Source organism: Pseudochaenichthys georgianus, unplaced genomic scaffold, assembly GCF_902827115.2.
Source record: "Pseudochaenichthys georgianus unplaced genomic scaffold, fPseGeo1.2 scaffold_180_arrow_ctg1, whole genome shotgun sequence".
Taxonomy (NCBI): domain Eukaryota; kingdom Metazoa; phylum Chordata; class Actinopteri; order Perciformes; family Channichthyidae; genus Pseudochaenichthys; species Pseudochaenichthys georgianus.
The window spans coordinates 1,295,802-1,320,826 of NW_027262575.1; the positions used below are offsets into that span (position 1 = coordinate 1,295,802).

General features: G+C 42.4%; 1 protein-coding gene across 1 annotated transcript; it reads left to right on the forward strand.

Annotated features, from left to right (window-relative positions):
- The first annotated feature begins 226 nt into the window (after nucleotides 1-226).
- Nucleotides 227-25,025, forward strand: LOC117441600 (gastrula zinc finger protein XlCGF57.1-like). Its single transcript, XM_071202247.1, has 3 exons — nucleotides 227-679; nucleotides 1,068-1,483; nucleotides 22,752-25,025. The coding sequence occupies exons 2-3, from the start codon at nucleotides 1,297-1,299 to the stop codon at nucleotides 24,569-24,571; spliced, it is 2,007 nt and encodes a 668-aa protein (XP_071058348.1). The 5' UTR covers nucleotides 227-679; nucleotides 1,068-1,296; the 3' UTR covers nucleotides 24,572-25,025.

The following is a 25,025-nucleotide window of genomic DNA, read 5'->3' on the forward strand; positions in this document are numbered from 1 at the left end:
TACAGAACGGCCTCTACCTAAGGTCTGATACAAACACTCTATTCATGAATGTGATGCATCTATTTATCTATCCATCCATCCATCTATCTTATAATAGCAGGGTCATACAGAGTGAGGTCGCCTATCCCTTTAAGAGAGAGAGAGAGAGGGGGTAGCGTGTGCATGTGGCGCGTGCATGTGTAGAGCGAGAGTGAGCGAGCGTAGCGTCTGTCCGGAAGAGAGCGGGAGTAGCAGCAGTGATCAGTCTGTCTCCAGTTAGCTGTATAACAAAGTCCTGAGGAAACACAGCGACCTCCCAAGGAACAGCCTGCCTGTCTGCCTCATTTCAGAGTGGGTTATTGAAGCCGAAGCCTGGTGCTTCAGTCCGGGAAGACTGCAGAGAGTCCTCCCCTGTATTCCTCCACTACGGTCTGGGAGCAGCATCGATCTCCACTGTTGCTGTAACCATGGTAATGTCCCTCTGTGGGACCAATAAAGGACTTCTGATTCTGCGGACAGACAGAAGAGAGGGGGGAGGGGCGGGTTGGAATGCGGCCTTCTTCTTTTCCCGGATTTGAAGAGTCCTCTTCCTCGCAGCCCACCGTATCCCAGGATGCAATGCGCGCCGGTGACGAGGAAACAAAGAAAATGTCGGTCCGGTCTCAGAGAGAAAGCAGCACGTGAGCAGTAACTGATACATGTGAGTATTGGGTTTAACTTCATTGCCGCGGGAAGTAGGGGTGCTGCAGCAGAATCTGGAGAATCACAGAACCCCCGTTGACAATTCACGAGCACCTTAATCTATCTTAATTTAATATGATTTCCTGTCATTATGAAATACAATGTTTTTACAGTGTAACTAATGTATGAGGCATGGCTACAAAGGGTGGTCTGTTTGGTGTTTTGAGCAAAAACTTCTGATACATGTTTTGTATAGATGGGCCTATAGACATTTAAAAAAAAAAAACAGTAGCATACGGAATTTTAAATAATCCTTTAGGGATGGGCATGGTCATCATTTTGCAATCATCTTTTGTTAATAAGATTAATAAATGTTGTTATTTTTCTTTTGTTTTCTCTTTTATTAGGACAATTCTGGAGAACTGGGTCTGCTGAGGAAGGAGCTGCCATCCACACAGGACCCCCCGTGGTGCTGGAGGAATCTAAACGGCATCAGGGACATCATCCTCCCAAACCTCTGCTTCCTGCCGTCCAGCTGAACAGCAGCTCAGGAAGCTTCAGAGAAACAGTGTGTTGAACAGAGACTGAAGCTTCAGAGAAACAGTGTGTTGAACGGGAAGTGTTGATTTAGTAAACATGAGTGTTGTGCTGCTCTCGTTGGTGAAGCAGCGACTCACTGCGGCTGCTGAAGACATCTTTGTTCTGTTTGAAAGAACGATAGCAGAGTACGAGGAGGAACTGTCTCGTTCAAAACAGGAGAACGAGACACACCGGAAACTACTGGACGCTGTTTTACAGCCTCAGCTTCAGATCCACAGAGCAGGTCTGTTCCCTCTTTACTAACTCTCTTTATTCACTCTCTTTATTCACTCTCTTTATTCCCTCTCTCTTTATAAAAAGGAACTCACATTGTGGTATAACCGGCGAGAGAGAAGGCCTTTGAGCTCCATACAGAAATAATCCTTGTTCTAATAATCCTTGCGTTTCATCACCGCAGCATGTTAGACAGTATCTGCCAGGTCCCGCATGAGCCGGCATAAGCTCCACCCCCTCTTATTTGTTATAAAAAGCATTTTTTATTTAGCCTTTATTTATACAGGTGAACATCTCATTGAGACACAGTCACATTCTCAAGAGAGACCTGTTTATACCCAGAATCAGCACTTTTGAAACGGGAAGAGAAACAGAGGGATATCAGGCATGGCTAGAACGGGTGATCTGTTTTGGTTGTTTGACCAAAACACTTCATAGACATGTTTTTTATATTTTTTATATATCTGAGACCTATGCTACTGCCTACACATAGCATGATGGGTGACCTTTAGAGCTGCTGAGTCATATATTGCACCTCAAACAACAGATTTACGCTTTCTTTACTTCCTCTACAGAAAGAAGGACAGTAAAAGAAACTGATTCAGAAATCTCATTCCTCCAGTCAGACAGTGGGCGTCGCTGTAACCACCTGTCTGTCACTTTATTTGACCAAATGTTGTTATTTAAAACATTTATGATGGTTCCACTTTGATAACTTCTGGTTCACATATTTCCACATAGTTTGTCTGTTGTTCTTACAAAAAACACAATCACACCTGACTGAAGATTGGACCATTTGTTGGTGTAATGTAAAGCTTCTAAAGTGAGGCGAATAGAAATAATCAGCTGATCAAGTGTAGATGTGGAAATGGGTGCATTTGATCACCTGACTGTTTTTTTTGCCACACTTTATAGGCCTGATAATAACCAGACCTTCTCTGAGGTGCAGCGTCACAAACAAATGATGGTCTATTTTCCCCGTGGATGTTCTTCTTGGCCCTCGGAGAAAGAGAAAATGCTGAGTCGTGTCTTTCAGGCCTGTCCTTTCCTAGCAGACATTAGAGGAAACATAAAACATGACATTATTGCAGAGCAAGTGTGTTACTTATGAAAGAGGTGTGATTGTGTTTAGATATAATCCATTTTTCAACAGTGAGCTACAAAGACAATCAGATTATGAATGAAGTTCATAAACATTAACATATATTTTATTATCAAAATAATATTTATCTGTTATCAAAACTAAGTGCAACTGTAGAAGCTTGCTGTTCGGTTGGCTCACTGAAATCATCACTTTTACCACATATACAGAATATAAAGAGATAAATAGCAGCAGTTCTCACTTTGTGTTAAATAATCTTTGCCTTCAATACATTGAAATAAGAAAGCTGACAAAAAGTAATGTTGCTTGTTAACATCTAAATGTAACCTTTTGCATGGAAAGAACATTCAACTTCACTGGTGGGTAGGTGATCCAGCATGTGGTAATGTTTAATGTAGGGGTGTAACGGTATACGTATTCCTACCAAAATTATTCGGTACGGGCCCTTCGGTTCGAGAGGCATACTGTGAGAGCTGGTCACAGGGATGCGTTCAAATTTAGTCAGTAATTTGAGGAACTGTGGAAATGGCGAACGCAGATAAAGTTGAGCTCGAAAATCCTCCAGCATCATTGAAGTCTCCGGTTTGGGAACATTTTGGTTTCGCAGTTACGTACAAGGATAACGGACAAAGACAGGTGGAGCGAACCAAAGCTGTTTGTCGGCATTGTTCAACTAAAATTGGTTACGCGGCTGCAATAGCGGTTCTAGAACATTTTACATGGGGGGGCAAGAGGTCATGCCAGGGTGGCATGGGAGGGCCGACAGTATGTGGTGTTTTATACTCAGCGTTTCCCACACATAGACTATAATTGGCCGCCCAGGTATATTAATGGCCGCCCAAGTATATTTCGCGACCCAATTTTTTTTTTTGTCCGCGACCACGATTGATTAACTTATGGACAATGATCCCTTGTGAGGACCGGGGGGGTTCCCGATGGTCTGGCCTGTTAAGTGGCCTGCCTCACACAGGGTGACTGGCTGTCCACATGATGTGGCCTGCCGACATGGCCACTGTCATACAGATCATAAATCAAAGCCCTTTATTGGTCTCTGTGTGTCAGTCAAGCTCGGGATAAGCTCAGCTCAGGTGAGGTAAAGGACTCTCTGAGTGTTTAGATAGTTAACTTGGTCTAAGTTCTCAGTGGGTCTCAAACAGTTTGGTCACCATTTATGTAAACACATATTTCCATTTTAAGGGGGGAGTGATTAGTAAAATATGCATGAATAATAATTTAAAAAAATGTTAATTGGGTGAAAAAAGGTAACTTTTAAAACATGTTGAGAGCTAATACTAGTCTTTGTTGCCGCCTCAAAGAGGAGCAGGGGGAGAGGAGGGAGACAGGAGAGGAGGGAGACAGGAGAGGAGGGAGAGGAGGGAGAGGGGGGAGACAGGAGAGGCTGGTTCAGGAGCACAGACACACTCACAACTATAAATGAACCACAAATAAATTAATAAACAAGTTTCAGTGTTTTTTCATATTGGAAATGGTATGTTATTGGTTATGGCCATGATTTTATGATTATTGAAATGTATACAGTTCTGTTTAATATGGGTGTTCCCATAGATCTAGTCTCTTTATTTCCCCCTCCAAGTTCACCAGATTGATGCATTTAACTCCAACATTTAAAAACTAAATCTTACCAGGGGAGCATGCCCCCGGACCCCCCTAGAGGATTTGAAATCACATTGATGGGTTCCTAAATACATTTACCATTTATTTTAAATAGTAACCCATTTCCATATGTTTATTAGATTTAAACTATGGGCTCACTATGGGCCCTGCCTGTACCTGTTCGCTCTGCCATCGCGTGAAGGGTCTGCTAACAAGCGACCAACAGAAAGGTTCATGTTGTTGCACGTTACCTCACCCCCCCCCCCCCCCGCTACCACCACCCCCCCAAGTATATTTCAGATCTGTGGGAAACACTAATACTGTATATATAACCTTTTTATTGTTAAATCAGACCCTAACACAAGTGTTCTTAATGCACAAGAGAAACAAGGTGTTCAGACAAACAAACAAATAAAACAGCAGAAAATACTCATGACACCCTAGATTTCTGCTTACTGTAAGTACAGTAAAAGTACTTGGTTATAATTAAGTACACAAATGACATCACCCATCTCTTAAAGGTCCCATGTCATGGCCATTTCTACTGATCATAATTCCATTGTTGAGGTCTACTAGAATAGATTTATATTGTGCAATTTTCCAAACTCCCATTGGTTTCTCAAACAGCATCTCTGTATAATATGTGCTCACTCCTCCTGCCGTCTCAGGGAGGAGAAATCGGCGGAGCTGCAGCTGAGAAAAGCTTGAGTGTGTAACGTCTCCGCGGATTGTTCTATTTGGACCAATGGGTCCATTTGGGTATCGGCACGTCACTGTACTCGGGAAGAAAACAATGGAAAAAGAGAAATGTCCAACGAGGCGTTCTGGGGCAGCAAAGACAGGTCTTTCTGTGTTAGAGTTTTACTCGCTGCAGGGTGTACTTTGAGGGTTTGTGACTCTGCAGACCGTTTACATGCAGAAAAACCTTCATAACACACAAGGGGACGGGTAATAACCGGAAAAGCATGACATGGGACCTTTAAGAGAGATAATGGTGACCTGTGCAGCAACACACAAGAAGACACAAGAAGTAGGGATGTCCCGATCACCTTTTTTTGCTCCCGATCCGATTCCGATCATTTGATTTTGACAATCTGCCGATACCGATTTTTCCCGATCCGATCTTTATGCAATGCATTAAGAGAAAAAAAAGGTAACAGATAACGGCTGGTCATCCAACGCGATGAATTCAGCTATCTTGGCTGTTATTGTGTCGGCCTTTTCACTGTTCTGGGGCAGTTTCTCTTTCCTTTTGAAAGTCTCTGAAAGTGTCGGTTGCTTCAGTGCCGTTACCTGAGTGGCCGCTGTGTACTCGTCGTGTTGTTGTTGGTGTTTGTTTCTCAGGTGGCGTATTAGATTGGTCGTGTTGAACGTAGCTCTGTTCTTTCCCCCACGCGGAACCTCTGCCTTGCAAACATTGCATCTGGCTGTTACACTGCCTTAGCTTTCAATTTTATAATACTTCCAAACTCCTGACATTTTCTCTGTCCCGACTCCCGAGTCACCAGCTGAACGTAGCCTCTCGTTAGCTTACTGCTACTATTAGACACTGCGCCCACTCTGTTGCCAGCTTTGAGAGGAATAAGCAACCAGGTCTATGAAAACAAGCCCAAAGAAAGCAACACATACATGATGTTGTGTAATTTTAAACCAAAACTAAGTCCTCAGGATGACTTTAAGACGTGAACATGGTCATTTTTGTTTTGTAACATTAAATGAAAAAAAATATATTTTAGAAAAAAAAAAAAAAAAAAAAATCCCGACCCCCGATTTTTTTCTCCCGATCCCCGATCTTTTGAAAATCACGTGATCGGCTCCGATCACGTGATCGGATCGGGACATCTCTAACAAGAAGAGCTGTTAGATTGTGCTGCAGTAATGGAATATGTATGCAAGGAGAATACAAACATACCATGTGGTCCAGCTGGAGTTTCATCTTCCTCCTGATCTCTGTCCCGCTTTCTGACACTTCATCTTTATTCCTCACATATATTTCTTCTTCTTCACTAATGTCTTCATCTCCTCCTCTTCCTCCTGCTCTGACCGTCCTGGTCTCTTCAGTGTACTCTCTTTTCCTTTTCCTCTTTCTGTTCGTCCGGATCTCTTCTCAAATATGTCTTTTTGTTGTTGACTCACTCCAGCTACTCTGGCCTGCAAGAGTCTACTTGTGAAAAGCACTGGTAGAAATGCTTGTATAACTTTACACGTTAGGGCCATGTACCTCACGGACCTCCTAACTCCACAAATATCCAAAAACAATAGGCCTGCTTACCACTCCAACAGAGATATTCCTGCGAGAGTGCGGAAAACTTTAATTAATTAATTCACTAGACTGTTGCATCTGTCACAACGAGAAAAGACAACTGAGCCCTTACTCAGTGGTATTTCTCTGATGCAGAAATAATAAACGAATGCATGACTGAAGTGATGGAGACCATGTTGAAGGCAAACAAAAAGAGGAAATAACAGGTCAAATCAAGCAAATCCCCTCTCAGATTCCACAGCAACCAGAAGAACATAAATACTGGCTGGTGATTTGATTCATCAGCTTTGTGATGGAATAAAAAATGCACAGTGCATTTCCTTAGCTGTGGGCGAGTCCACTGACACCAGTGACACGGCTCAGTTGCTGGTGTTTGTGAGATTTTATGATGAGGCAAAGGGGGAGTTTGTTGAAGATGTGTTGGGCCCGAGGAACCTCAGTGGAAACACAAGGGGGAAGACATTTATAAAGCACTAATGGGAATGCTGAATGAAAGAAGGTGCAGCTGCCTTTATTCATAACTGCAGCTCTTACACTGCGACTCTGAGGGGTCAAGCACAGACACAATAACAATGAAAACTGCTGCATACAGATTCTTTTAGTTTTTGCAACCTCGTGTTAAGAATCTTGTTGCAACAGTTTAAAAGTTTGAATGACCGTAATTAACGGACCTTTGTCTTATTGAAACATTGTCTTTGGACCTTTAAGATTTGTATTTGAGTACCCCTGACCTAAAGGAAGGCACCAACACAACAAACACGTCCGAGTTCAAGTCGTGTTCCCCGGGTCAGCCGAGCAACTGAGCCCCTGTAGCGGCCTGGAACTAACGGAGCCACTAGCAGAGTAACAGAAAGCTAGGAGCAGCAGTCACCGCAGAGACCTGTGACTCTAGGTGACCACGCCCCAATTTATGCAAATCTTAATGCTTAATATAACTAAAAGAAGTCAGGGTTCGTACGGTCATTGAAAACCTGGAAAAGTCATGGAAATTCAAAATGTAAATTCCAGGCCCTGGAAAAGTTATGGAAAACAATATTTTTCCCAAAGTTTTGGAAAAGTCATGGAAATGTAACTAAAGTTGCGTCAAATATAATTTACATTTTATGTAATCGCTGAAATAATCTGCGGTCTCAAACTGTTATGTGCCATCATGACGCGCATGGTGTTATTTTTTTAATATATGAAGCGCCAGCTGTGTGCTCGAGTCTTCCTGCCTGTCGGCTGAACTCTGCTGCTCCGGTATGAGGGTCAGCTACATTATCTACGGTGCGTACGTTAACTGTGCGGAGTCACTGTGGCACAGACTGCACCGCTGGTGAACAGCTGTTAGAACGGGCCGTTCAGGTGTTCAGAGCAGAGCTCCCTGTCGGAGCGGCAGAGCGTGATGTGCACTGAAAAGTTTTTCTGTCGCAGAATATCAAAATATCATTTAAGGAATCGTTGAGCTAGCTAGCTAGCATACATTGTCACTATCTGCTAACGTTAGCTTTAGCCTTCGTTTTCTAATAGTTTTGTTCATAGGCTATAAACAGAGGTGGTATAAGTATAGATATTGTGCTATAGTAAAAGTAGAAGTACTCAGATCTTGTACTTTAGTAGAAGTACTCAGATCTTGTACTTAATTATAGTATAGTACTCAGATCTTGTACTTGAGTAAAAGTAGAAGTACTCATATCTTGTACTTTAGTAGAAGTTCTCAGATATTGTACTTAATTAAAGTATAGTACTCAGATCTTGTACTTGAGTAAAAGTAGAAGTACCAGAGTGTCTGTTACAGTAAAAGTCCTGCATTCAAAATGTTCCTCAAGTAAAAGTAGAAAAGTATTCTCATCAAAATATAGTGAAAGTAGCGACAGTAAAAGTAGTCATTGTGCAGATTGGTCCATTTCAGAATAATATATATGTGTTTTATAATGATTGATCATGAAAGTGTTTCAAAGCTGGTGAAGGTGCAGCTAGTCTGAAGTACTTTGTAGACTGCAGGGTAGGTGGATTTACTCCAGGTGGAACTAAAGTCTGATTTAACACTTGATTATATTTACCATCATTCATCCAGATCTGTGAAGTAACTAAAGGTATTAAATACATGTAGTGGAGGAAAAGTACACCATTTACCTCTGAACTGTAGTGGAGTAGAAGTACACAGTAGTAAAACATTGAAATACTTAAATAAAGTAAAAATTGTACCCACGTATAGTACTTGTTGAGTTGATGAACTTGGTTACTTTACACCAGTGGCTAATACAGATAGAAAGACTAAGCCTTGCACAGAGGCATGACAATACATTTTCAAAATGCTCAACAGTGCTGCCAAAATTATAAACTGACTGCTACACAATTAAAATAAATGCTTTTATATATTTCTATTAGATGTGACTCTTTAACGTTTCTGTTATTATTGACACTGCTGCTTTAGTTGTTCTGACTGCTAAAATCCTCTGTTATTCCTAATTTTAAAGCCGATATTCCGTGGGGTCGGGGGCTCGGGTCCTTGTCACCTTTTTCATACTTGATGAGTTTGCCTCCCTGACTACAGTTGCTTTAGCCTGTAGAAGCTAGTAAGCCTACTATTTGATTTGTTTTAGATAGGCACAACATGTTTCATATGCAGACCTTATTTTCCTGTTCCATGTTCAAATAAACCATTTTCAGTGGTAATTTTTTTTTAGTCATGGAAAATTAGGTAAAGGTCATTAAAAGTCAAGGAAAAGTCATTGAAAATCATTGGTGAAAAAGTGTATGAACCCTGAGGAGTGCGTTATAAAAAAATTCGCTCCCCGAACTATTGTCATGAAGGTAACCAGCCCTTTTTAGTACGATTCAATTGAACCCTTGTGCATTTACCCTTGATGCGGTTCGTTTGGGTTGGTGTGAACCAAGCGGCAAAGTCTGGGGAAGAGCCGGGACGCCGATACGGAAGTGCCACACACTGCAGGTCATATATTGGCCGATAGGCGATGGCTGCAGAAAGGAGCAATTTCCATAGACCCCCATGTTAAAGTGCCCAACTTTACAGCAGAAAAAAAACATGTTTCTACCCCTGGCTCCATACATTTTATTATTGATATAGTTAGATTCCACCTTCATGATTATGGATCTGTGAGTGAATTGTTTTCTAACGCGACCCTTTTATTTATATTAGGTCTTAAAGTTTTGGCATAAATTAGGGCGTGGTCACATTGAGTGGCAGCTCTGTCAAGTGACTGCTGCTGTTAGCTTCTCGTCTCTCTGCTTGCTGCTCCGTGAAGCTACAGGGACTCTGCCTGCTCAGTTCATCCAGTGAACACAACTTGACCCCGGCCGTGGTTGTTTGTTCTCATGCTTATATATCGGACTATTGTGACTCGCTCTGCGGTTGAAACAGACGGTGCATGAATGCGGTTTTATGGTAAGTGAAATTTGAGTACTTTATTTATGTGTTAATGATTTTAATCAGCTACGTAATGAATGTTAAGGCTTGGGTTAGCGTGTAAGCGAGTGGTAGCTACATCGGTGCAAACGATGCTAATCGTAGCCTCCAAGTTAAAATCATAGACTGTATATATAAAGGTTAAAACGAAATAGACAAGTGTTAAGTGGGATAATACTGTTGAACAAACGGCTTCTGTTTGAGGTTGATAAAATAAGGTCATCCTTGTAACTTGGAGATATTTTATTGTAGGTAGGAACTGTTTGCATCGCTAAGGTTAATTTAAATTGGCTATGCTCAAGTATGTAGACAAGCTAATGTCGAAGTAGTGTATGTGAAATCAACCTCACAATAAGATGTGTGTATATTACAATTATTAATGTCATATTTCAAGATGATTACTTAGATATCACAATATGGTTGGTTGAGCTGGAGTTCATTATCGAGCTTACACTTTAACGTCACAGTCATCTGAAGAACGAACCCAAACCTTGTTGTTTTTATTAATTGCATTACCAAATGGGTATCAAATAAACCGTAAGCATTGGTAACACAACTTCCAAAGTTACAGTAAAATAAAAAGGACCCTGACTCGGACAATACACAATCCAACATGTCCAACAGCAGAGAATCAGTTATATTGTTTGTACACATGGTACTTGACATATATATCTGTTTGTTTAAGGTGTCCAGGTGATGCAGACAGGCTGGACCAGAGAGTGAGAGACAGAACTGGACTCCTCACAGCAGTGAACTTCAGCTCAGGTACAAAGACTCTTTTTTCATACTGTACAAAGAATCAAGAAGGATATTGGTTTAAATGAATGAAGTATTGACTTGAATACACTGATATACATTCCATTAAACAATACTAAATACTAGATCACCTACACATCAGTTAAGTTGAGGGTTTATTCCATGCAAAAAGTTACATTTAGATATTAACGGCACAGCGACAGCAGAATGGCCCGCTCTGAATCAGTCCGTGTCGCTGCGGCTCAGAGACACACAGGGAGGGATTTGTGTTCTTTGAAAAACACTCGTTATCGTCATGTCAGGTTTTTGGTGGATTTAATGAAGTCTTGGATTGCAGAGTATGAATGTCCTCTTGCTATTTCAGTTGATAAATACTTGTGTAAAGTTTGTGAAGGCAGAAGGAAAGCTTCCGCGATCACCGTCTCCTCTCCGTTCCTCCAAACCCCGCCCCCTCCTGAAAATAATGAGTGACAGGCTGACAGTGACCTGATAGAAACTTTATAATTCACTTAATCACTGATTGAGATATTATGAAGCTAATTTAATCTCATACATTCATGGGATTAATGTAACAGTAAGACAGAGAATGTAAGTGTGCACCCACATGCAGTATTTTTGTTTTTATAATGCTGTTGTAAATACTCCTGTTGTCTGCTGTGTTCACACTCAAGTCATGTGTGTGATGCCTCATTCAAGACATTCGGTATCCTTTTTTTAACAGAAAACCGTAGCTAGAAGCTGCAGCTCGACTGCAGAAGCATTAGTTTTTTGTTTTTGAGGATGGAATAATTTCACACACAGATATAGACCTGTGTTAGACCTACAGTTGATTTATTATGGTTTATAATTTCATGTCAAGACGAAGAAGAAGATGAAAAAGATGGCTGAACTGTTCAGTGTCAATCCTGTGGAGATGGAGGTTATAAATCTCCAAAATCATGTTCAGCTTAAGTCTCAGCAAAACTCACAACATTTCTGGAGCCTTGTAGACCCAGAAAACTATAAGAACATCACCAAGCAGCACTGAACACGTCTGCTTTATTTGACTCTGCTTTTGTGAAGCAGCTTTTTCTGACATGAATGTCATGAAATCTAAATACAGAACAAGACCGACTGATGAACATTTAAATTACTCTATCAGAGTGAACCTAAGTGGGTACACTGCAGCATACACCTCTATGGTGGACTCCATGCAGTGCCATTCATCTCACTAACTGTAAAAAAGAGTGAATGCACTTATTTGACCATAAGTGCACGATGCTTGTAAGGTGGTGATTAAGGACATGTATGTGAATTTTCAGTGACTTACTTACTATGTGGGCCATAATAATATGTGAGACATTTTCGTTTTCTTGGACCTTGATGTGAAGTTAAGATTTGTGATAAGCTTTAGGTATTGCAATTTCGTACGTGTACAAAGGTATAGCTTAACTCAACTGATGAGTGCTATGTGAATAAATGTAAGCGATGTGATGCAAGTAGCTCTTGGCCACTTTCATTTTTTCAAAGTAGCTCTCAGGTGAAGAAAGGTTGGAGACCCCTGATCTAGACACACCGCTTTCATAAATAACACACTTGTTCTGCAATAATATGTTTTATGTTTCCTGTCATTTTTGTTAGGAAAGGACATGCCTGAAAGACACGACATGTTCTCCTTCTCTGAGGGTCAAGAAGAGCATCCAAGAGGAACATTAAAAGCTGATGTTATGAGATTTTAAGACCAGTACAGGACATTCACTAAGAAACTACTTTTATTGTGAAAACAGTCAGCTGATCGAATGCACCTATTTCCACATCTACACTCCATCAGCTGATTATTTCTATTTGCCTCGCTTTATGAGCTTCACATCCAATCCAATCCAACTTTATTTATATAGCACTTTAAAAACCTTCAGACCAAAGTGCTGTACAGAGAGATAAGCTCACACAACATAATATAAATACATTTAAAATACAAGATACAAACACAAAACAAACCAGATTAAACGTAATAATAAAAAAACAGCCATATAATAAAAACAATAGACCACTGAAAGCAAATAAAAGCAACACTCTACTTGTTTCTGAATGCCAAGGAGAAGAGGTGGATTTTAAGACAGGATTTAAAAGCAGTCAGTGTGGGAGCCTGTCTGATGAGCGAGGGCAGGTCGTTCCACCGTTTAGGGGCGGCAGCAGAGAAAACACGGTCCCCTCTGCGCTTAGACTTTGCGCAAATGTACAAGGCACATCACTTGTGCCTTGTACCGCAGAGTTTGCAACGTCACAAATAAATGGGACCAATCTTCAGTCAGATGTGAATGTGTAATCTAACATTTTCAGTAAGAATAATGGACAAAAGGAGTGCAAATACAATGTATTGAAATGTGAACCAAAGGTTAATCAAACATGTTTTGAATAGAAAGCACATATGGACAGAAGGTGTAAACCTATTAAATGTATAAGTAAACACATTTAGTCAAATAACGTGAAAAGGGGGAAAATGAAAATAATAAATGCTTTAGACAATAAGAAATATAAAGTTGTTGAGTTGCTCAGTTTTTTTAGATTGTCAATACTATTACTGTATAACTAATATCTCAGGTTAAGAGGCACATTCAAATAAAGATTGGTCTTTAAATACATGTTGTCTCTTGAATTGTTTGTCTAAAGTCAAGGATCTAGAACTGGTACTTGGTTTTAATGATACAGTCTGGTTATTATGCTGTTTGGAGGAGGCCTCACAGGTAAGAGCACTAACTAGCTACCATCACATGTACCTTAGCTTGACTTAAATATATTAAACGTGTAGTTAAGTGATATCAAAATACAAATAACTAATGTCATGCAAACATATTAATATTTGCTTGATTCCAGTGTTGAATTTAGCACAATTGCATACAAACATTAAGGGGTTAAGATTCTGAAGTATTATGCTAAAAACTCAATAACTTAGATTATTATTTATAGTTTTGCTGAATAGTTTCATGTCCGCTTACCTTAGAAACGTAAAATGCGACGGCAGTGTGCAGATGGGGAGCATGTTAGCTTAGCTTGGTAGCTTCAGCTAGCTCTGGAACTTCCATCTCGGTGGCAGCAGGTCCCGCCTCGGCTCCGCCTCTTTGCCCTTATTTGGAGCAGGGAGTTGAACTCTGACATCACTGTCGAGCCGTTAGTGGCCGACTCCGCCTACTAAGGGCTTCTCCGCAACTCTGCAGAATCCTATGGGTGACGTCACGGACCCTACGTCCATTTATATATACAGTCTATGGTGTGAACACAGTCAGAGCAGTGGCGACTGGTGGATTTTTTTCTAAGTACTGCTTTGCAATCAATTTCAGCAAACATCCCAGTATGAATTAATGCAAACAAAAGAGGAGTTTTCAGTGTTAATTTCAGTAAAACATTTTTATTTAATATATTTTCTTTTGATTTCAAGGTAAACTCTACTCCGTTTGTGTTTACAGGCATAGAGCTCGAAATGTCGTTTCCAACAATCCCGAATGTATAATTATACAATAATACAGATATGTATAAAATATGTATATCATATATATATATATATATATATATTCAGTGGCGGCTGGTGGAAAATATTTTTGGTGGGGCTGTTGATATAGTGAGTAAAAACATTTGGGAGAAATTACCCCTTAAAGAGCCTGTGACACGGTTTTCCCCCATCATCCAAACCCATCAATTTGAGTACATATTGTCCCCTTGAAAACCGTTACTGAACTGATTTTGGATATTTGTACTTTGATAACCATTAATCTGCCTTCAATGTTGACAATTTTCTGGATCTTCTCGCGGATTCTTCAAGTCCCGCCAAATGATGGGTGACGTCATTGCGGGCACAGCGCTCCAGCTGCATCGTTCAGGATCCCAGCATCTGCATGAAAACCTTTATATATATATACAGTCAGATGTAAACGCACGACGGCGCACACAGCAGCAAGCTCAGACAGCGATGACAGGTTAATGTTGAACGTGTCTGAGAGCTCATATGAGGCTGAAGGATCGGTTTATGTTGTATCTGTTAGAAGTTTAGGAATGAGGTGCGTCAATATGGGCGATCATACGGTCATCATGTAGCCAGTGGTGGACTGGGACTAAAAATCATCCCGGGACTCTCGACCGGCCCACTTCGGTACCGCTAGTAAGCTGTCAACGGGGGGAGTGGGGGATGTAAAATACAAATATAATGTATAATGTCTGTGTCTTTGACCTTAGCGCTGCTCGCCACCTGTGCCCTGTACTACGAAGCCAGTTCAACAGACCCTGGATATGTTTGAGTAACAAACAAACTAACAACAACAAACTAACAAACGAGATCTCGCTAAGCGGTCCTACGACGCTGGTTATCAACTCGGTAAATCAAGCCAGGGTTTCTCTCTCCAGCTGAGAGCGCGTTCACGTCTAAGACACGAGTGGATCTGACTTTAATTACATTTGTCTCGAGTGTTTCGTCAACATAATGTGTTAAATAATACTTCTGCATCCAGTCTGTGACACTGTGAGTGTTGCACGGCCAGATGAGGCTGGAGAAGCTGACTCAGATAAGGAAATATATGATATATTATGATATTATATGATCGATGATCTGATTGATGATGTAATATGAATGATAAGTGCGACACGTCGGCGTCTTCTCTGCATACGGCAGATTAAACTGTATTTCCTTTATCCTGTAATATGACTTGAGAGATTTAAACTCCGCACACTGAGTGGATCTCTTTTCTATAGACGCCGGAGGCGGGCAGCGTCAGGTAAAAGAAGTTATTTAGCCTTCTCAAACCTGAGCCTCACGCGCCGCCTTTGGGGGATGTGCTAGTTACTTATCCGACCGGCCCACTTCGGTACCGGCCCATCGGGATTCGTCCCGATGGCCAGTACGCCACTGCACCCAGCCCACGTAAACTGTCAACGGGGGGAGCCTCGCTGCGGGGAAACGGTGGACCTAGTGTCCCGATCGGAGTGGGAATAATAATAATAATCCGTGCATTTTATCCATTAATTTCCCCAACATTGTGGTAAAAAACCACACATTTAATCCACGTTGGTGTACTACAACTACAAAAAGCATCGGTTTGTTTTCTCATCAGGAAATGCAGACCGGCTCAAACAAACGATTTTTAATCATCATCCTCACTCATCATTTAATGTGTTCATATGTTCGCCGAATTGACATGAAAGCACTAATAAATGTAGTTTCATCCACTTGAGTTTATAACCACAAAAATAATCGATTTGTTTTTATATCACATCCTACGGGAGGAAATTCAGCAGCTCTCACTACCGATTTTTAATCCTAATGTAATCATCATCTTCACCACGATCATTTATGTTTATGTCGCCGAATTGACATGAAAGCACTGACGAATATGAATATACTGTAGTCAACTTCATTAAAACGTTATTAACGTGCCTAAACTCAGTAATTCACCATTTCTACGCATGACAACACACTTTGTCCGTGTTTGGCTCTCGAAGCGTTCCCGCATTGACGTCACTTCCGGCTTCCCCCAAAACTTCAAAATGAGTGAAGGAATTTCCCCGCGATGTTCGAAATTATTGATATTTAACGGAACGGTATCGCTTTTTCTTTTTTAAACTGACGGTTCGAGATTACTAGTAGCCCAATATTTCATTGCACAACAGTTGTTGGGATGGTGTCACAGGCTCTTTAAATTAGGACTTCTGGTGATGTAATGGCGCGTTTCCAGTGCAGCGCGGAGCTCGCTTTAAGCGTGCTGAGCCTTGCGTGGCCCGTTTTTGGTTGCGTTTCCACTTGGCCTAGTACCGGCTAGCGGGTCCTAATTCACAGTTTTTCTGGCCCCATAAAATCGTAGTTCTAGGGCCAGGAACAACCAGGCTGAGTCGGGCTGAGTATGCTAAACTAGAGAGAGAATCACTGGCAAGGGGGCTACATCTACAACAAGATGAACATATTTGACCGTGATTTAATTGTAATACACGTTTCAAAATGATGCCGAATTAACAACATACTGATACCGGTTAGTAAAAACCATGAATTAACGCTTTGACAAGTCTGCAGACAGACGGCAGGTGAAAACCCCTTTTTTAAAATGCGTGTTTTCTAAATGGAGCTTGGCTAAGCTAACATTATATATGCTCCGACCGTCCACACTCACAACAACGGCCTACAGACATAAATAAACCAGCGACTGTATTCTCCATGACACAGAAAGTCTGTGGTTTGTACTTGTTTAACTTTTGTCTAGTTTCTGAACAGATCGTATCTGTCCCCGGCTGTTTGAAGAGCAAGCATGGGAAACAAAAGACAGCATTTACCTGTTTGCATCCAGCTAGCCACGCCTTTCTGGTGTACCAGCTACGTGAGAAGCCTCGTTGATACGTTTTGTCTTTTTCACAAGCTTGCTGCGATATATACAAATCGGGTTGGTCCGGTCCAAGGTCTTTAAGCAACAGTTTATCTCCCAAACTTCTCCTTTCGAAAGGATTGGAGATTAGCTCTTGAACGGAATTGGGCGGGGACCGAGGTCCGGAGACTCCACCTGCACATGAGGCCATCCTCATCAACTACTGCCGTACTGCGTCAACGCATGTGCAGAATGGCCCGCCCCATACATCCCACCAGTGGCAGCGCCAGGGTATGGCTGGGGTAGGCTACACCCATACCAAGAAATGGCTTAGCCCCACCTTGAAAAATTATGTTAAAGTAAGCAAAATAAAGTCCGCCAACTCGCGCCGAGAATTGCACAGACAGCAGTTAGTCAGATTGATTTCAGCCACTTGTCTGGAAATACCGAAGACCAGAAACGGTTTTGAAAACTTTTGTCACGTAGTGATCGGCTCCTCAATAGAACATCTTTGATAATGTCTTCTGGCCAATCAGAATCAAGATAACGGCGTGGTGTTGTTGCAGGAAGTCCCGACGGAGAATACTTTTGCTGTAGTACAGGGGTGCACATAACTGGTACGCAGGTTATGTGCGTAATCTGAAATGCGTACCGTCACTTGTGTCACAAAGCGCATTTGCGTACCGACGTACTTGTGAAGCTTTTCCAGAAGGCGGTTAGATCACCGGACGACAGAGTCGGTCTCCGTGTGCACAGACAGGCTGCTGTTAACGTCGGTCTGTATAACGGACTTGTGCCAAAACTACGCCAACCGGCTGCGGAGGGAGACTCCCCCCTTCACTGGAGAACTGCGCTAAAACAGCTGATCACAACGTTCACACTCTGTGGTCACGAAGTACTCCACTAGCCCCCCCCCCCCCTCTGTCGACTTTCCTGAAGTACTCCACTAGCCCCCCCCCCCCCCCTCTGTCGACTTTCCTGAAGTACTCCCCCGTTGATAGAAATCAACAGGTAATGAATTAAGACACCACGGTTTGATGATTGATTGTGTGTCATTTTGATACACAGAACATTTTTATAATAAACATACATACTGTGTTAAATGGATATATCCGCCTTCTTTCATTTATCTTTCCATTCCCACAACAATATACATAAAGAAATGGCATATTTTGGACATAGTTCGAATGGTGATTAATCATGATTAATTAATTTTTAAGCTGTGATTAATCTGATTAAAATGTTTAATCGTTTGACAGCCCTAATATATATATATATATATATACATATATACAAAATAACATTCACTTCAATATCAATAACTTTGGTGCAAGATTGTCCATAAAATGTGCATTTATTGCAGATTGTCCATAGCAGCGTAAAAAAAAGTGTCTTTTGCTGGATGTTGAGAGTCTGGGTGTGTGGGCAGTTATAGTCCAGTGGGGGCAGGGGGGAGAGAGTTCAGCCTCCTGACAGTCTGGTGTAAAAAACTGTTCTTTAGTCTAGTAAGTTGTGTTCGACTTCAGGCTGCGGAACCTCCTCCCCGAAGGCAGGAGGGTGAAGAGGCAGTTGGAGGGATGGAAGGGGTCACCCACAATGCTGAGTGCTTTGCGGGTGAGGCAGGTGTTGTAGATGTCCAGGAGTGATGGGAGTGAGGGGGAAGAAGGAGAGCATGATGGGGGGGGGCTTCAGTTTGTAGACAGAATAGAGGCGCTGCTGGGCTTTCTTGGAGACTGACGTGGTGTTGTTACTCCAGGAGAGGTCCTCGGTGATGTGCACCCCCAAGAATTTGGTACAGCTCACCTGTTCCACAGCGGCAACACCGATGGTCAGTGGGTGGGGGTGTTGGGTGTAGCTTCTCCTGAAGTTGACAACAATCTCCTTTGTTTTCTCCACATTGAGAAATAGATTGTTATCTATGCACCACGTGGCCAGCTTGTTCACGTCCCTCCTGTAGTGGGTTTCGTCATTGTTGCTGATGAGTCCCACCTCGGTTGTGTCATCCACAAACTTGATGAAGTGGTTGGAGCTGTGGGTGAGGGTGCAGTCGAGGGTCAGCAGGGGCTGAGCACACATCCTTGGGGGGGTCCCGTACTCAGTGTGATGATGACTGATGTGTTGTTGCCGACCTTTACCGATTGGGGTCTGGCAGTGAGGAAGTCCAGTAGCCAGTTGCAGAGAAAGGGGTGTTATTCCTTAGCAGTGTGCTCCTCACACTGCCTTGGGACAGACAGATCTGGTCGTTGGGTGGAGGTGTTGTTTTCTTCACAGGTGTGCTGTTTTGTGCTTCAAATTGTGCAAATAAGTCGTTGAGGTTGTTCAGCATAGAGGTGACACTGTCGCAGGTAGTGTATCACTGTAGTCTGTGATGTTACTAATTCCCTGCCACAGGCTCCGTGTGTCTCTGCTGTCACCAAAGTGAGCTGTAATCTTCCGGGTGAACTGTCGTCTGGCTTTCCGGATGCCACGGGATAGGTCGGCCCTTGCTGCTCTGAGACCAGCTGGATTGCCCTCTCTGAAGGCAGCGGGCCCTCAGCAGCCTGTGTACCTCTCCTGTCATCCATGGCTTCTGGTTGGCCCTGATGGTGATGGATTTGGTGTGAGTCACATCCTCAATGCATTTAGTGATGTAGCCTGTAACAGTTTCTGTAAATTACTGGATGTTGGTGGTGGTGTTGTATGTGGCTGTGTGCTTAAACATGTCCCAGTCTGTAGTTTCAAAGCAGTCTTGCAGTGCAGCTGTGCTGTCCTCTGACCACACAAGTAACTCCTTGGAAACCGGTTTGGTGACTTTCACTCGGGGTCTGTATGCCGGTTTTAGCATGACAGTGAGGTGATCAGAGTGTCCGATGTGGGGGAGGGGGGAAGCCTTGTAAGCTCCCTTGATGGTGGTATGAACAAGATCCAGAGTATTATTTCCTCTTGTTGGGAAGTCAACATGTTGATATCAATCAATCAATCAATCAATCAATCAATCAATGTTTATTTATAGCCCAATATCACAGATATCACACTTGTCTCAGTGGACTTCACAGTTTGTACAGAATATCAGTATGACAATACGACACCCTCTGTCCTTAGACCCTCTATCCTTAGACCCTCTGTCCTTAGACCCTCACATCGTACAAGGAAACACTTCCAGAGAAACCCACAGTTTAAAGGGAACATGGGAGAACCCTCAGGGAGAGCAGCAGAGGAGGGATCCCTCTCCCAGGACGGACAGACGTGCAATAGATGCCATGTGTAAATCGAAGAGATAATACATTTTACAGCATAGGTAGACCAAATGTTTGGAAATGCATGTGTCTGTAATAAGAAGATGAATCCACAAGGATTTCAACAATCCTGATACATTTTTTGCATGAACGTTTTCAGGTTTGTATGATTTAAAGTCCCCAGCGACAATGAGAAGTGTTGTCTGCTGGTTAGAGATCGCTCGATACAGCTCACCGAGTGCCTCCTCTCTCTCCTTGTTGTTAGAGGTGGGGGGATGTATGTTGCGACCAGCAAGATGGAGTTAATCTCCCTAGGAAGGTGGAAAGGCCTGCACTTCACAAACATAAACTCCGCCAGCGGTGAACAGTGTTTGTAGACGACCACAGCATCCCTACACCAAGCATCACTGATGTAAACAATCACACCGCCACCGCGGCTCTTCCCCCCGCTTGCCGTAGCTCTATCTGAGCGGTAGCATGTTAGCCGGTCGAGCTGAATGGCAGAGACTGGGATGTTGTCATTTAGCCATGATTCCGTAAAAAACGTACACACAGCACTCTCTCACCTCACTCTGGGTCGACCGGAGTATGTTGTCCATTTTATTGTCCAGTGAGGGAACATTAGCCATGAGAATGCTCAGAATAGCCGGCCTGTGTGGGCTAGCTGCTAGCCTCGCTCGGATGCCTCCGCGCTTACCCCTCTTCAGCTTCCTCTCGCACCGTTTGCGGCGTCTCCTATTCAGCATGTAGGTAGCAGGCGAGGTTGAACTTATTCGCTCACACGCTCCTTGGCGTGCATCAGGGTGGTATCACATACTTGTAAAAGATATATAATAATCTAAAATTGCAATAAAGCTGTGAAAGTGATGCTCAACACATACCCAAGTCAAATATATGACTACTAAGGTTTTAACACCATTACTCCTAATTGTACTTCACAGCATGTTTCCTTCTCCTGATCTTTAACTCTCTTTTGGTTTCCACAACAAAACAAGGTTTACAGTGGCATTTCAATAAATAAACCACATATTTTCTGTTACATGTGAGGATGCCTTATCCTTTTTGTGACTGCTCTGACATAAACCTGGAATCTACAAAAATAGTAAATAAAAATATGAATGCCAATATATAAATTGGTATTCATATTCCAATATGCAGTTTAGGTTTTATTTTGGCTGTATACCACAAGCACTGAAAAATATTCTAGGGTAAACACTGCCAGATCACAACTTACGTCTCTAGCCAGCCTCTGTTCTTATCCTGCTCCCAGCGTCCTCCTCTCTCGATGGGCTCCTGCGGCTGGTCAGATGCACTCAGAGAGGAAATGGAGGCCCTGGTCCAAAACATATAAAGTTTAGGTTGCTAACTTGCCATCAAACTCATTAATGTGCAATTATATTCATTGTGTGCAATATACTCATTGTTGTTTACAGTATATGTATATAATTAACTTTAAACTATTTATTTTTTACTTTTGTCAGTTATGAATCTAGAAATTGACCTGGTGGACAATAAGCCTGTTATTACCAACTCTGTTGAACTACTTTACCTGCATTATTATCAAAATCTGAGTGTCTTCTATTTCCTTTTTAAATACTAAATCAAATATAATTGTGATGTGATACATGATATACATTCACTTTGATGAGATGGCACATTTAGACTGTTGGAAGTGAGGAACTGATTTTCCTGAAAGCTTTGTCTGCCAAAATATAGTTATTTACCTGCTTGTTTGCATGCTGGCTGTGAACTTCTCGACTAATGAAGACGGGGGCGATGTTCACGTGTCGCATGAAAGCCTCGTCTTCAAGCATCCTCACAAAGCCCCAAGCCTCTCTGGCAGTTACAGGATCAAAGTTCACACAGAGTCCTCCCTGATGGTCTGTGAACACTTTAGGAGGTCATCCTTTTGCTCATACACTGCGCGACTATGGAAGTTCCACCGTGTTGTAGAAGCTCTGGGGAGTCTTTGCCTCACCACTTGGTCGAGCACTGCGGTTCGCTTGGTTGACCTTGAGAAGAAGGCAGAAAATCCACCAATGTCTGGAAAAAAGTGCCAATTCTGGGGATGTGTGATGTTGCCTGCTGCATTATGAGGTTCAGCTGATGCGCATAGCAGTACACGTAGTGTGCATTCCCGTAGACATCCATTACCATGCTCTGGTGTTCTCATGCTTCCTCACTTTCTCAGACAGGCGCTTCATATCTCTCATTCCAGTTGTTGTCCATGCTGCATCTGTCCCTGTTGTTTTAAAAACCAAGCAAGGAAGGCAGAATAAGGCATTAGCATGACTGCACCCAGCCAGGCTTCTGGTGTACCAGCTAGGAGAGAAGCCTCGCACATACGGCTTCCATTTGTCACTTGCCTGCTGTTTGATAGCAATATCAGGTTGATCTGCTCTTTCAACGGAAGTTTGTCCGCCAAACTTCTTCTCTCAACATAACAGTCAAAAAACATGTTTTTATTTTTGTTTTGCTGCTCTTCTTTCTGTCTCTTTTCATGCACCACATATACTAAAACAAATTCCTCGTAAATGTAAACACACCTTGTAAATATGACCGATTCTGAATCTGATAAATATGTGTTTTCTGTTTCCTGCAGACGTCCAGCAGCTGGTGGTGGTTAAAGAAGAGGTTCACCCTGAGCCCCAGGAGAGGAGCTCCAGTCTGGACCAGGAGGACCCAGAGCTCCCCCCACACATTAAAGAGGAGAAGGAGGAACACTGGAGCAGTCAGGAGGGAGAGCAGCTTCAAGGGCTGGAGGAGGCTGATATCACCAAGTCCACATTCACTCCTGTCTCTGTGAAGAGTGAAGATGATGAAGAGAAACCTCAGTCCTCTCAGCTTCATCAAAGACAAACTGAACACCTGGAAACAGAAGCTGATGGAGAGGACTGTGGAGGACCAGAACCAGCCAGGAACTCCGATCCAGAGAGACATTTACAACCTGAGACTGAGGCAAACCCTGGATACTCTTCTGAACCTGACACTGAAGACAGTGCTGATTGGAAGAAGACCAGAGAACCAGGATCAAACTCTCAAGAAAATAAACAAGACCCTGTCAGTGATTCAAGACGTAGTGCAGGAGAGAAACTCTTCAGCTGCTCAGTCTGTAAGAAAGCTTTTACACAGAGAGGACGTTTAAAAGACCACATGAGAATCCATACAGGAGAGAAACCATTCAGCTGCTCAGTCTGTAATCAGTGTTTTACACGAAGAGGAAGTTTAAAGGACCACATGAGAATCCATACTGGAGAGAAAGCATTCAGCTGCTCAGTCTGTGAGAAATATTTTTCAGGGAGAGGAAATTTAAATCGGCACATGGCAATACACACAGGAGAGAAACCATTCAGCTGCTCAGTCTGTGAGAAAACATTTGCACGGAAAGGATCTTTACATCGACACATGAGAAACCACAAAGGAGAGAAACTATTCAACTGCTCAGTCTGTGAGGAGTCTTTTACACAACGTGGAAGTTTAAAGGGCCACATGAGAATACACACAGGAAAGAAACCATTCAGCTGCTCAGTCTGTGAGAAATCTTTTAAACAAATAGGACAATTAAAGGAACACACGAAAATCCATACAGGAGACAAACCATTCCGCTGCTCAGTCTGTGAGATTTTTTTTGCACGGAGAGGACATTTAAATCGGCACATGGCAATACACACAGGAGAGAAACCATTCGGCTGCTCAGCCTGTGAGAAAACATTTGCACGGAAAGGATCTTTACAACTACACATGAGAAACCACACCGGAGAGAAACCATTCGGCTGCTCAGTCTGTGAGAAATCGTTTACATATAATGAAAGTTTAAAGTGCCACATGAGAATACACACAGGAGAGAAACCATTCAGCTGCTCAGTCTGTAATAAATCTTTTACACATAGGGGAAGTCTAAAGTACCACGTGAGAAAGCACACAGGAGAGAAACCATTCAGCTGCTCGGTCTGTGAGAAATATTTTACACATAGAGGAAGTTTAAAGTTCCACATGAGAATCCACACAGGAGAGAAACCATTCAGCTGCTCAGTTTGTAAGAAATATTTTACACAAAAGAGACATTTAAGGACACACAGAAGAATCCACACAGGAGAGAAACCATACAGATGCAGTGTCTGTGACAAAAGATTCACCTGGAGTTGTCAGGTCAAAATCCATAAGTGTGTTGGTCGTCAGTCCTCACAGCTTCATCAAACTCAGACTGAGGAGAACAGAGAGGCAGAGCCTCCAGCTAGCAGCTCAGCTGAACACTTGGAAACAGAAGCTGATGGAGAGGACTGTGGAGGACCAGAACCTGCCAGAAACTCAGATCCAGAGAGATATTTACAACCAGAGACTGACGACAACCCTGGAGACTCTTCTGAACCTGACATTTTCCAAGTCAAATATGATTGTGCAACAAAAAAAGAGGACAATTAATTAGTACCACGACAATTCATATTAGAAAAATCTGTCTGGCTGTATAGACTCTGTAAGATAGGTTTCGCTTGGGCAAACTATGTGCGCCTAAATCTCATTTCTCAATGGTAACGTGTGTGTGTGAAAATTCCCCTTCGATTCTATTGGCTGTAACAGTTCAAAAGAATTATAATTGGTCGATCGAAATCGACCAATGGGCTCCAGAGAAATGGCAAATACACCCATTTCCACCCAAATGACCCCAGAGGTCATTTTGTTTTGCTAATCCTCTCTAAAAAGGTCAAATGTCACTTGTTTTGCATCAATCTTGATACAGGGTACTTATTATATGTTATAGTTTGGATTCCTAAAGCTTTTAGTCTACTATCCCATCATTCAAGGGTGGTTTTCACTATAAGTAATGGTTTATTTTTGGACGGACACTATAATTTGCATTTTCTTTTACTATGTTCAA